Genomic DNA, 14,406 nt, shown 5'->3' on the forward strand with positions numbered 1-14,406 from the left:
AAATTGAAAGCAGTAATAAATTAAGAAAATAGTTTACATGTGCTTAATAAAACTGCTGGCAAACAGCATAGTTAACCCACAATACCAACTACAAGTGACATTATTTTAGCCTTATTATGTTCCTGAAATGCAAGCTCCAAGCTAAAGGACACTCCTCCTTACAGGTATAAAGCCCTGTATAAGGGACTCCTACAATAACACAATAAGGTACATGTGAGTTATCCGGGCGTCCGATTTGAAAATCGGGTCGGATCGGGCACATCGCATCGCATCGCATGCGACCATCGGATGCGATGCGATGCGATGCGATGCGATGACCCGATTTTTCCATAGGAATCAATGTTAAAATGGACTGAGTCCATTTTAACATGGAATTCAATGGGAAAAAGGGGTCCTTTTCATACCCCTACTATCCAAGTGGGCATGGAGTTGGATATAAACCTGTGGCGAGCGTAGCGAGCCACCGAGCCCGAAGCGTGGCGAGCGTAGCGAGCCCCGCGAGGGGACACGGAATACCGTCCCCTCGCGGGGCTCGCTTCGCTCGCCACGCTTCGGGCTCGGTGGCTCGCTACGCTCGCCACAGGTTTATATCCAACTCCATGCCCACTTGGATAGTAGGGGTATGAAAAGGACCCCTTTTTCCATAGGAATCATTTTAACATTGATTCCTATGGAAAAATCGGGTCATCGCATCCGATATCGCATGCGATGCGATGCGATGCGATATCGCATCGCATCGCATCTGATTATATGCCTTAACTTAAGGCATACAATCAAAAAATCGGACGCCCGGATAACTCACAAGTACCCACAATAATTTGATATTTGAACATTCACATCAGTCCCTGCCACATACATACACATATATACCAGGGGCCCCATAGAGCGCGCGAGCGAGAGACAAGGAGGCACAGCATTGGGGAGAGAAGATACATAAATTAGGCAATATTTAATAATAAAAATTAAAGATTATCTTAACATTTTTTTTAAGCGGTTATGTGGCCTTCAAAACTCCTCCGACCCCCGTGCATAGCCTGACACTGTGGGATTACAAAGGGTTTACACCTGCAGTCAGTGGAAAAGGCCTATAACTCTTGAGTCCCATCCGTGCTGTTGCCCTGATACTTCCGATCACCGGCCCCAGTTTCTCACCTCCACCTCCACAACCGACTCCTCTGAACAGGTCCCACTAGCAGCCCCATTCCTCCTTCCCCACATGTCCTCCTCTCCGCAATGTGCCCTCCTCTCGTGCTAACCTGCTCCATGAGGAGTGCTGGTGCCTCCCTGTACAAGGCCCTCTTCCATGCTCCCGCATGTCACGGGCCATGCTGCTCACTGCTCTGATGTGACTGGGAGCAGCGTGCCCTTGAGACAGCACATGCCCCATAGCAGCTGCACCCTCGGTAATTACACCACTGGTAATTATACATACACACAAAGTGGGTTTCCCTCTTTAAGCATGTCTGGATAGATGTGCAGATACACAAAAAGTTAGTTGCTGGTATGACCAGCAGATGAGCGGCTTTGTGGATGGCTTTCCATAGCACTGCACTATGGAAAGCCGTCGGCCCCCCGCTGACAGCACCGGGCAGGGGGAAAGCCGCTCAGTGTGTATGCATTGAATAACTCCCCCCCCCAGCGATAACAATCTGTGCGGAATCTGTGTGCGCTATATAAAAAACTGCTAATAAATAAATAATAAATGTCCATACACGCTGGGCAAAATTGGCCAGCGTGTCTGGACCTTTAGTTTGCAGGTCATTGAATATAATCATTTTGTAAAGAACCTAGAATAAAGCCCAATTTCAAAAGGGTAACAGACATAATCGCAGATAAACAAAATAGAGCGCAGAACAGTGTATTGATAAATAAGAAAATGACGGTCTAGAGCTTCAAGCTTCTTCCATTTTTAGTATGTGAAAACTACTAGTGAGAAGGGCCCAAATAGAATATCTAGAGAGGAAATTGAACAGTAAATACATGAGGCGATTCCAACCCCTAAAAAGGAGAAATGTACACACAAAAAAAAAATAGAGGGGGATATTTATTAATCTCTGTAAAGTGATAGACTACCAGCCACACTCACACTATCATCGGCCAATCCCCTCCTAACTGTCAAGTTATAGACTGGATTTTAAAATTGACAGTTGTGAGCTGACTGGATGGTTCCAGCAAGCATACACCTAATACATACCTGTTATTAAGTGAAAAATAATGTTATGTTACTTTGCATTGTAGAGCCCAGGCAGTTTTGTCAAATACCTTCATAAAGGGCAGATAAGGGCATGATATATATTCAACGTAGATTCTCCAATTAGTATAACATTTTAGAACACCCTTTTTAGATTTTGGCAGTTACATGTATCTCTCAGAAGTACAATATGGCAGCAGGACATGACCATGCAGAAAACTCAGGAAATAAAAAGTTCAAGAAAAGAGAGTCAATGTTAGAAAGAATTACTTCACAGAAAGGGTAGTGGATAAGTGGAAAAGCCTCCCTTCAGAGGTGGTAGAGGCTAAGACAGTAGAACAATTTAAACATGCTTGGGATAGGCATATGAATATCCTTACAAAGAAATAAGGATCAAAAAGGGTTGAGATTACCTGAAGGGTAAAAAAATGGGCAAAGTAGATGGGCCAAATGGTTCTTATCTGCCGTCAAATTCTATGTTTCCATGTTAAAAAAAGGCACATAGGTCAGAAACCCGTTTAATAAAAGAGTATGTTGTACCAAAAAAAAACAACATTTAATTTTAGTGCAAAACCAGGCAAGTGGAGAGTGATAAGCCACCAACCAGCTCATAACTCATTTTCAAACCCAGTGCCAGATGCACTAAGCTTCAAACGTGATAAAATGGAGACAAACAGCCAGCCAATCAGCTCCTACCTGCCAGGTCACAGACTGGGTTTGAAAGATGTCAGGCAGGAGCGGGTTGGTTCTTTAATCACTCTCTATTTTATCTCTTTTGAAGCTTGGTGCATCTGAACGTGGGAGTTAGGAGCCAATTGGATGGTATTTTATCACACAACCCTTTATCGCTTTTTAAAGCTTTATGCATCTGGCCAATTATGTGCAAAAATGGCAGAGGCAGCCTGACATTCTGGACAAACACACAACTCTGCACCCACTATTTTTTCCTCTGTGCCTAAAAGAAGTCAGCTCTGTTCAAAAAAGGTTCTACAAATCTCCTGCCATTCGCAGAGGAAAACATTTTTTAATTGAATTAGGCAGATTTCTGAATTTTGATAGCTGGGGAAACCCTTAGCCGATAACCTCCATATCACGGACAATCTGTGTTGCTGGGTAACAAGTAAAGGTATTCTATAGAAAACAATTTAAATCTAGATCGCTTCTTAGACAATGTGAAAAAGGGATTGTAATGGGCAAGAAGTTACAGGTAAACGGAGTTGCAAAATTTTGTCTTTAACATACGAGTTAATGTATAATAATGCAGAAAGGTCTGTTATTGTATTAACCTACAAAGCAAACTAATGACCTGGCGTTGAATTTTATGTAGGGTATCACACATGACATTTTATATTTCTAGGAATAATATTAAAATATAGGGTTTAAGATGATTGTCTGCTATTTGTCCCCTGCTAATCTAGCCACCCAAAATACATCATATCACACAAATGTATGCAACCCCAGGAACCTGCTACTGGGTCAAGCCCACAAGTAACTAATGTAAAAAGACAGCCATAAAGGCCTAATGGACAGAGATACATGGTCGCTCCACATACAGCATATTCTGCCAATCTCCAGATAAGCGGAAGTTATGCAAGTGCTGCATATATTTTCCATAAAACCTTATGTTACACATGTGGACAGGCAAGTCTAAGATATAAAAAGAGTGGTGTCACCACACAACATCATTACTTTATATAGGGATCTGAAAGTATTTAATCCAATAAAAGCATTTTGCTTGTGGAACCTCCACCAGGTAACAATATAATAGATAAAAGGAAACAAAAGTGCATAATCCACCAAATAAAATATAGGTTTATTTAAAATTATTGAATAAGCAAAATACAAATTCCAAAAATGTGTCATTCACTTCATAGTTTACAAATATACAAAATAGAAGTTGTCATAGGTTTATATTACATATTTTACTATGTAAAGTCCTATATAGAAAAAGGAAACATTTGTTCTGGGTAAGGCATATGTGGTAATAGACCATTGTACAATTTATTGCACATAGAAACCACAGCGCATCACACACTGCCTGCATACACAAATATATTAAAATAAATCAGGTTTACACACCTGACTTTGGTCAAATTTTAAAAATATCGGAAGACGAAATAGATTTCCTTGTCAAATATGCAGCAGTTTGAGAACCTTTGGCTTCAATTTTTGGTACCATTAGAAGTATCAGCCTGGAAGCACCATTAGCTAAAATGACTTTTTCCTTCAACCAGCATTTAATTAGCTTTTTTTCACTGTGTGAGAAAAGGCAAACTTTAGAGTTTTACATCAAATTAAGATAATACATCCTTCCCTCAAATGTTACACATGTCCCAATGAGTATTTACTCAGTGGACTATGGCTGAAGCCCATACATCACCTGGCTGGTGGAACATGAGGAAATAGGACAGCAGCAGGTGGGCCTAGACTTAACACCTAAATAGTGCAATCACCATTTCCAGTCATTGAGCCTTAAGACCTAGTCCAAAGATTAAAGTCCAGTTTTATCCAAAAATGGAATGCTCGAAGATCCAGTCAAAACCCCATTTTCTTCTAGACTGTTAAATTAGTATGTTCTCCATAATGTAGCGGAGAATAGTTATTCCATTGTTTCAGGTTTCAGAGTCTTTCCTTCTCATTAAACATGGCAACTTGTAGTGCTTGTGTTCATTTATCTCCCATTCCCATGTTACGTGCAATATAAATACTGAAACTCTTGTGGCAGTATTAGGCATTCATGTACTCAGAAGTGCCTTTTCATGTGCAACGCGAGATGGTCAGACCTAGAAAAGGCTCGGTCACACCTCTGGCATTGGAAAGGTCTATGACCTGTATGTTTCCGGTAGTGACGTGTCAGTTCATCAGATCGAGCAAATTTCCACCCACAGCCTTCCCAGTCACAGTGGTATGGCTTTTCTCCTATGGAAAAGAACATAGAGCATTAATTACAACAGCATACCAAACCAAATTAACACCACCCTTCCCCTTCTATAATTTGAGAAGAAAAATTATAAAAAAATAAAAAAGGAAAAAATTCAAGTAGCGCAGACTGGTATGGCTCAGCTGTCATGAAAACTAGGCATATGTCAAACCAGTTTGTCTGCACTCTGACATTTAGAACACAAGCTACCAAGATATGCATGTTCACATTTATACTCTCAAAAAACAAATCTTTAAATTCTATATATGTATTTTTATTCTGGTTACCAAAATAGTTAGTCAAGATTACACTAGATCAGGGGTCCTCAAACTGTTTTTCTCTGGGACCCCATCAGACAATACAAATAATTACGGGACCCCAGCAAGTTACTGCAGAAGGTCATCACATCACATGTGTAGTCAGCAGTCAGCACATACATAGCAGCATTGTGGAGGGCACAACATGATGTGTGGAGTCTAAAATAACAGACAACTCAACAGATCTATTAGACTGCTTGAATAACTAACTGAGATTAGAAAAGTCATCAGCTTGATGGTCAGCAACATGGAGTCGCGACCCCATGCTGAGAAGGTCAGGACCCACAGTTTGAGAACCGCTGCACTAGATCAATTCAGAAAAAGATTTTCCAATGTGCCATCACATCACATGTGATAAGTACCAAACTGGTGTCAACTCAAAGAAAAAGTATATGCCCCCACATTTTATACAGGTTTCCATCCATATAAAAAGCAGGACAAAGTGCCAAAAATTTGGCGTAAATTAGCTGTGAATTTGGATGCTAAGTATATTAAGTCCAATATACAGGGAAATCATGTCATGCTTATTAGCATGGTGCACTTATTGCAAACTCTAGGTTTTGCAGTTACTCCTGATTTGGTACATAACACAAAAAACTCAACAGCCCTCAATACATTTGGCGGTATTTAATGTGGCCGAAGAGGGGGTTTTAAACCGCGAGGATGGCTATTCCTCGCCAAAACCAAGCCATCCTCGCCATATTTAATGTAAGTGACAAAACCTGATCCCCTTAAACTGCGCAAGGTTCAAGAGTCCACTGCATTTAATGGCCGAGTCCACTGCATTTAATGGCCACATTCGCCATTTGGCACAAAAGCCACGCTAATGTCATTTTCAATAGCATTTATGAGCGTGCAGCTATTGGTCCATACCACAAAATAGCTTCTCTACAATAAGAGTGATAGAACTTTGCAAATAAGGCTTGGTCTGCAAAACAGTCATGGCTAAATTTGAATAGAAGATTACAAAAACAAAAAATACTACATGCAAGATATTAACCTTCTCTCCACAAAGACAGCAAGTAAACAGGCCTACTTCAAAAAAGGAGAAAAATGTAGTGGCAAGAACAAAAAAAAAAAAAAAAAAAAAAAGTGTGGAGACCGTGGATTCCAAAAAACAAAGCAAGAAAATATTCCAAAGTATTTTCTTAACATCGGAGTGTCCACTGCTGCTCTGTGGTTACAGTGTTTCCCGGATCATGCATTTGGCCTTCAGGGCTTCTTTTGTGGTGTCTTTTAAAAGATAAAAGTAATTTTACCTTCATTGTTTGTTAATATTTTTTACTATTCTAGTAAGGAATATAATCTGTGGTATACTTGGCTGGATTCCAGAGACATTAACCACACCCTAGAATCTTGTGAAATGAATTTTTCCACTTGAAAGTCAGTGACAAATCTTCAACTGCCCTCACTGACAACTTTTGGCACAAGGTAACAAAAATAAATAGAACAAGAAAAGCTTGTGGGTGAAAAACAACCATGAATTTATAAAACAGGTTGTTCAAATTGCATAAATGCTTTTTTTTTTTTATTTAGAACACAAACAACTGTTTGTTATGCCCTCATCTGGTTATCCTATCTGTTGGATCATTTCTAAATGTCAATGGAGCAATTTGATTGCCAATTTATGTCTGAAGAGTCCATTTTCCAGAAGTAAAATGTTATTTTTATAAAAAAAAAAAAAAAAAAAAAAAACACCCATAGAAAAAACGGTACTTGTGTAGTTTAACGGCGCCAGCATGGCACCGTGCTACTTCCGGGTGTACGCTCATCACGAAATATGTCCAAAAAAGTAACTTCCATGCCAACATGGATAGTTCGTACCTCCACTATCTATGTTGGCATGGAGTTGATTTTAAATAGCGTTGCGAGCCCGCAGCGTGGGCGAGCGAAGCGTGCCCCGCAAGGGGACTCAGACGCACGGCGCCATGGTGGCGCCGTGAAACTACACAAGTACCGAAAAAACAATAAGACATCCTTATATCTGGACTAAGTTTGCTGCTAAATTAGTTTATTTTATGGTGGGGGAGGACTAGGACCACAACACTTTCCCTCACTAGCACAAAAAAAAAGGGTGCATACACACTAGGCCACAGGTTCTCAAACTTCGTTCTCAGGACCCCACACAGTGCATGTTTTGCAAGTCTACTCACAGAATCACAACTGAAATAATCAGCTCCACCTGTGGAACATTTAATGAATGCACATGTGCAGCTGCCAGGTGACCTGGAAAACGTAAACTATGTGGGGTCCTGAGTACAGAGTTTGAGAACCCCTGCACTATACTATATTACAATCAATAGTGCCCATTTTGGCCCTTTTGAACAATATAGGTTTGTTGGACCATCCAGTTTCTTTGCAATATCAATAACTATGCGCACTCCTGAGTATTAACGCCCCTTCCATCTGCACATGCAGCGCAGTTTGACTATATGGTCAATGACCACATGATTAGCAGGAGTATGTAGGTAACAGCTGCAGATTTATTAAGCTCGGTGAAGTGATAGTGTCTTTTTTCATCACCGGCCAATCAGCTCCTAACTGTGAAGTTACAGGCTTGGTTTGAAAAATGACAGGTAGGAGCTGATTGACCGGTGATAAAAACCAGACACTTTATCTATCACTTCACCTGCCTTAATAAATCTACCCCTCTATTATATTGTTAACGTTATTCATTGTGTATGCACTAGATCATTTGCATCGGAGTTCCAAGGGGAAATAGTTGAAGATTTCATCTGCAGGAATATTGTAGTGGGTACACACCATAACACTGTGTAGCTGACACAGGAATCCAATTCTCATATTCAAGTTATAGGCTGGGATCGGGACCTAGTTAAAGAAATTATGTGCAGCACATACTTTTTGATCTGTACGGTGGGATGTGCATCGCATCCGCAAATCTCACCGTGTATAGGCACCTTAAGCATTACAGGTCATTATGATGAATAAGAATGTGTGCTTGGTCATTTTCACCCCTTTTTTTCACTTGGCACTAGGGTTACCACCTCATTCCTTTAGTTCTGGATACATTAATTACACAGGTTCTGTGGCTGATTAAAAACAGGTGAAGTCAGCCAGCCACAGAACCTGTGTAATTAATATGTGTCCAGAATTAAAGGGATGAGGTGGTAACCCTACTTGGCACTCAAAGGGTTAATGGGGACCATCCATTATGAGAAAAAAAAAAAAAAAAAAAACAACAACACACACACACCCTATAATGCTGAAATCTAAAGTAGACTTTAGCCAGAATTTGAGACCTTGCTTTAACTAGGATAGTCTCAAAACACAAAATTAAAAGCTCAGAAATTAAATTGTAAGAAATAGAAATAAAAAGTACCAGCCAACCTGCTTCTGCCTTACATTTTACAGGCTGTGGGGCAGATGTATTAAGCCTTAACAAGAGATAAATTCAAGGGTGATAGAGAGATAAACAGCCAGCCAATCAGCTCCTTACTGACTTTTTTTAAACACAGCCTGTAACATGGCAGTTAGGAGCTGATTGGCTGGGCGTTTATCTCTCCTTATCACCCATGTATTTATCTCATGTTAAGGCTTAATACATCTGCCCCTGTGTTTGAAAAAGTGTCAGCTATGAGCGCATGGTTGGTACTTTAGCTCTCAAAGTTATTTCTCTCCCAAGCTTTGATAACTACCTCCCTAAATGACTTGCATATCTCTGTATGCAATAGCTATAGCCGGAGAAGTTTGGATGTCAACTGTTTGACCTAAAAGCACATGTTCTAGAACTAGTGAAATAAAAATGAAAGATTTATGGTTTTATTTTTATCCACACAATATACACTTTCACAAACCAGTCTTGTTTATATGAACAAGGAACACCCTACTGTGGGAATCCTGGCACAATTTAGAGAACGAAGCTTCAAAGAAAGATATGGAATGTTTAAACAATTGAGGTAAAAAAGCAATTTTCAGAGTTTAAAAAAAGCTCCACAAGGCCAGCTAAAGGAAAAATTTACAGAACACCCAGAATCAATGATTGGCTAACCATTCCAAAGCACATGACATGGCACCAGAAGTCTTCACTGGCAATACAACCTTCCATTAGCAATTTACTTGATGTTGACTATGATACAGGCATTGATAACTTTAGGTGCCCAAACATTGATAGATTTCATGTCCAATCCAATTCTCCTTAAAATCTAGAAGACCCCTGATCATGCCCACACACACACAGAACAATTGAGTAAAATGATCACGGTAGATGGGTCATTTAGCAACCATATTTTTTTCTTATTGTATACACTGGCCCGGGGATTGAAGTGGATGGGGCAGGAGATGCCGTTGCTAGGTCATCGGCTAAAGTTGGACCCACGGGTGGGGATGGAGGGGGGATTGTGGGAGATGCTAATGCACGGTCATGGCCACATCATTCATCATGCCTTGAAAAAAAAAAAAAGGTCTTTCCATGAGTGGGCACATTTGGTTTGATATAAAATTCACACAGAATTTTCCAGGCCCTGTCCACTCTAGACACAGATGTGAAATTCTATTATAATCTGTGACCACCTAGCATCCTTGTTCAAGTTATTTGTAGAGAACCTATTTTATTTCATGGCCTCATTTTGTGCTTTCCTCTGTAATATGCCTAAAGCATTGCCAAGAGTAAACCACAAAAGCCGACATTATAAATAGTCTTCTGAAGGAAACGGAGCTGTGTGGGCACAGATGTTTATGCAAAGCTCACTCATGTTTTGTAACATCAGGTCTACATACTACAACCAGAAAAGTGTCAATGTTAAATTACACGCCAAGCTAGCAAGCAGTCATAGAAGATAAAATGGGTCATACCTGTGTGAGTGCGCAGGTGAGCTTTTAAATGTGAACTCTTGGTATAAGTCTTTCCGCAGCCGGCGTACTCGCATGTGTGAGTAGCTGTCCTTTTCCTGGGCCACGATTTGCGACCCCTCTTGGGCTTAGCTTCTTCTGACAAGCAGTTGCCCGGGTTTAAGAGCTCTAGAGGTGAAGAGGGTGGAGTCAGCATAACTTCTTGTTTCAATAGTTGAAAGTTTAAAGGTTCTTCAAAAATATTTAGATAAGACTGACCTTGATACTGAAGTGCAGTTGGAGGCAGTGGTGGCTGCTGCTGGTCTGGTGAGAAGTGAGGGAAGCTGGCAGAAGTGTGGTAGCCAGGAGGTATTGGCAGAGATGGGTGGCTTAGTGTCTGAGGTGGGGCATGGCAATCCCTGACCATTAACTCATCTGGTGTTAAAGGCTGGTTAGTCCTGCTTGATAGCACTCTTCCTACTTGGAAGTCATGCTGTCCTTGTGACTGTTGCCCTTGTCCGTCCATTTGGCATGAGACAGAGCAAGATGTAGATGGTTCCTGTTTGATCTTTTGACACATTCTGGGCAGAGGGTGGCTAGTATATACCACCATGGGTGGGTCCATGCCAGAACCATTCTTTCTTACACTGATGGACTGCCCATAATCACCCATTTCCACAGCAGTCTTTAATACAAATTTTCCTTGTAGGCTAGTCTGCGGTTGCTGCATATAAACCGGGTCCAAGTCTGGTCTCATTAGTTCAGCCACAAACCCTCCAGAAGGAGACACGTCATTTATATCCGCCAGGTTAAAAGTAGGGGTTGTTATGGTGGAGTCTCTAGGGGAGTACATGAGAGTGGTGCCTCCAGATGCTTCCTGGGGGCAGCGTAGCTGATATGTAAAATTACAGTTGGCAGACATGCTGTCTGCGAGAGGAGCCGCTGGTGGGGGAGAGGAAGCAGTGGCAGAGGATGACGAGGAGGAAGAGGCAACCATAGACTCCTGATGAATAAGGGAATTGGATAGTATAAAATCAAAGTCGAGAAGTTCATTAAATTCTTCTGGCTCCCTGCGAGACCCTAAAGCTGCAGAGTCTCCCTCTAAACCATCATAGGAGCGAGACTGGTTAAGAGCAGGATGCCTTTTCATGTGGGACAGCTCATCTCTCCACTTCTATGAATAAGGAAAGAGGTATAAATAAGCAGCTACAAAAAAGTACTCAGACATTAAAAAGTGACACTTTCTTCTTGTGTCTGAGTACCTACTGTATATCATGATTCAGCAACATACACTACACAGACACAAGGGTTAGAACTCAATGGCTTTATGTAAGGTTATATGCAGACACTATACATAGCAATAAGGTATACAGCTGTTTACAACATATATGCCTGACTGCAGCTCAGTAACAAGCAACAGGATAACTTCACATTTACTCCATACAAATATACCAAAAACAACTTTCTAGCCTTTGACAATTTTGCTGTGTTTTCAGAATTCCCTTTAGGAATATTAATGTAAACTGGTTCTTTGTTAAACACATGAGACACCCCTATATCTCCCCATCTGAAAAAGCCACCACAAGAAGATCAGAAGTGGCAAAATGCAGGCACTGATCAAGTACACCCCCCCCCCCCCCTCTAACCTTGTGGAATGGAAAGACACCCTAATTCCACTGAAACACGTAAATGCATCACAAATATTCCAAAACTGAGAACACACACTAAAAAAATGTACTTGTAAGTCAGTGTCCATTATAGCATTACGCTAGGATTAGTCTTACTGCAAAGGTCTTAGGAGTGCTCAAATTAATGTTAAAGACGGAAAAAAAAACCAACAGCCAGTCATTAACATGTTACTCAGAGTGCGGCTTGGCTGGGTAGATTAGTATCGGAATACATCCTCTAGCATCGCATCGGTGATGTAAATTGGACATATGAAGGAACCCGTCAGTGCAGCGGCACAGTGCATGTGTACCTGTAGCACTGGCAAAGCACGCACATAGGATGGGGAGCCGTGCCCCGGCCACTGGGGATCCTGCGCTCACAGGAGTGTCGCCGTGTGTATGTGTGCAGGGACACTGCTGTCTGAGGATACTCACGTTGCCAGCACTTGCCTGTCTCAGCATTTTCTCCTTGCCCGGGGTTCCCGCAGTAAAGGTGGAGATGGAAGGCAGTAGGGTCCCGCTGAGAGCCATGTCACACTCACTGGGCGGCTGCTGCTGCCTGGGCACAGACACACAACGGTCACATCACATGTACGGCACACACAGATAGATATACACACTGCTGCTGCTGCACACACGTAGCTACAGTATACGCGGTGCAAGGGGAGCAGCAGAGCTGGCTGGGCAATAGCCCCTTATACCAGAGCAGTGACTTGTGCATACTGTCATTTATATTATGCTTAGACAAAATGCCCGTGCGCAGTGGTGCATGCCGCGCTGCCATTACAGTGCAGGGAACTGGGGCAGGTGCCGGTGTGCGCACCCAGATGCAGGAGGGGAAGCACAGGCTGCCGGGCACGGTAGCACACCTCATATACTTTATATACAGCGGCACACAGATCAGGAGCAGGCGATAAGCGGGAGGAGCCCACACACATACCTCATTAACTTAGCGAAGCCAGCTGTGCGTTGCGTCAGTGCAGTGAGATGACAGTGGGTAAATCAGCACAGGACACGGGGAAAGTTTATACAGAACAAATCCACACAGGACTAGAGTTTGCAGTGAGAGCAGTCTTCCAGTAGAGCAGCAGGTTCCACGGGAGTGTAGAAGGCACAGTGTGCAGGGAGCGGGCGCTGCCGATCACGGAGCTGCACGGGGTATTCCCTGCACGGGGATGCACGCCCCGGCCCCGTCTGTCATACACAGGAGCAGCGCGCGGGGAACCCCTGTAGCCGCTGCTGCCATGAGCTCCGCCTCCCGCTCGCGGCTCCGCGTCCACCCCGACCTCGTGTGCTATATCTGACTGCGAGCGGCGGCTGACAAGGCTTAAAAGCAGGGGGCGGTGACTCGCCACACGTGACGCAGTCACTACGCTCGGGGATTCCGCCCCCGTCCCACCGGCGCTTCACAACAATCCCAGGACCACGCCCCCTTTCCTCAACTGTCATCGCTGCTGCTGCTGCTGTTCTCCTCTGTCCCCAGCGTAAGGCGCTCGTTACCGCCAAACCGCTTATGCTTTTGGAGACGAAAGTCCCCACATTTACTACATGCTATGGGACCCCGGCCCCTTTTATTTGACAGTAGGGAATGACGCTCATGCACATCTGTGTGATATGCGTGCGCACCCGCGTCGTTTAGGGATGTGTTATATGTTCCTGGATTGTGTCCGGCAGTGAACCGGTGCTGCCGCACGTGGGAGGGTCCTCGGAGAGTGAGATGGGGGCGCGGCTTGGGGCGTGACGTCAGAGCAGCAGCTGGCTGGCAAACGCTCCCCGGGCTGTGACGCTAGTGGCAGCCTGGCGTCAGCCAGAGAGGCGTGAGAAGGGTGGGCGCGGCCGCTAGGCTTTGTGACGTCGCTGGATGTTTAGGGAGCTAAACAGTGGCGGTTGCTAGGCGACGGTGCGCGCTACCGGACAGTCGTCCCGACAGAGTGAAGCGCGTCCAGAAGGCAACCTCTCCCCTGCCGCACACCTTCATCATACAGCTGTGCATTCTCCACTCCCCCCCCCCCACACACACACACACTGCTGTATAACTGTATATACCCCTCAATCGCACTATTCTCTATTCTACAGCGCTGTCTCACACAAAGTGCTGCAATCCCCTCTGCAAATTGTAGTTGCAATTAATTTCCAATCCCATATAGCTTTTGCACCTCAATGTGCAGGTGGAAATGTAGGGAGTCAATTTTTAGGTTCTACAGTATTTCTTAAATGATGTGGGACAGGTACAGTATGTAAAGTTGCTGTATTGATGGGAGAGGGTTTTAAGGTGCCCATACATGGTGCATTTTTGCATCCCATTGCACAGTTCACAAAGTATGTGCTGCACGGGTTGGTATCGTTTGGTCTACAGCAAGTTGGTCGACACAGTTAGGTCAACATGGGGAAAGGTCGACATGGGTTTTGGTCGACAGGTCAATAGGTCGACACAAGCATTAGGTCAACAATCAAAAGGTCGACGTGGGGTTTTTCACTGTTTTTTGACCCGGTTGTCGACATGTACACAGTTTCCAGGGCACG

General features: G+C 43.3%; 1 protein-coding gene across 4 annotated transcripts; it reads right to left on the reverse strand.

Moving 5' to 3' along the window:
* Nucleotides 1-3,983: 3,983 nt before the first annotated feature.
* On the reverse strand, nt 3,984-13,382 carry KLF4 (KLF transcription factor 4). 4 transcript variants are annotated; one of them, XM_083185112.1, is made up of 5 exons: nt 12,824-13,353; nt 12,319-12,442; nt 10,496-11,390; nt 10,241-10,405; nt 3,984-5,110 (listed from the first exon to the last, which is right to left on the reverse strand). In XM_083185112.1, the coding sequence occupies exons 1-5, from the start codon at nt 12,826-12,828 to the stop codon at nt 4,935-4,937; spliced, it is 1,365 nt and encodes a 454-aa protein (XP_083041238.1). In that variant the 5' UTR covers nt 12,829-13,353; the 3' UTR covers nt 3,984-4,934. The 4 variants fall into 4 exon arrangements, with proteins under 4 accessions (XP_083041238.1, XP_083041228.1, XP_083041217.1 ...); XM_083185102.1 differs by having other exon boundaries at nt 10,241-11,390; nt 12,334-12,442; nt 12,824-13,382; XM_083185091.1 differs by having other exon boundaries at nt 10,241-11,387; nt 12,824-13,381.
* Nucleotides 13,383-14,406: the final 1,024 nt, after the last annotated feature.

Source organism: Crinia signifera, chromosome 1 (genome assembly GCF_055691185.1).
Source record: "Crinia signifera chromosome 1, ASM5569118v1, whole genome shotgun sequence".
Taxonomy (NCBI): Eukaryota; Metazoa; Chordata; class Amphibia; order Anura; family Myobatrachidae; genus Crinia; species Crinia signifera.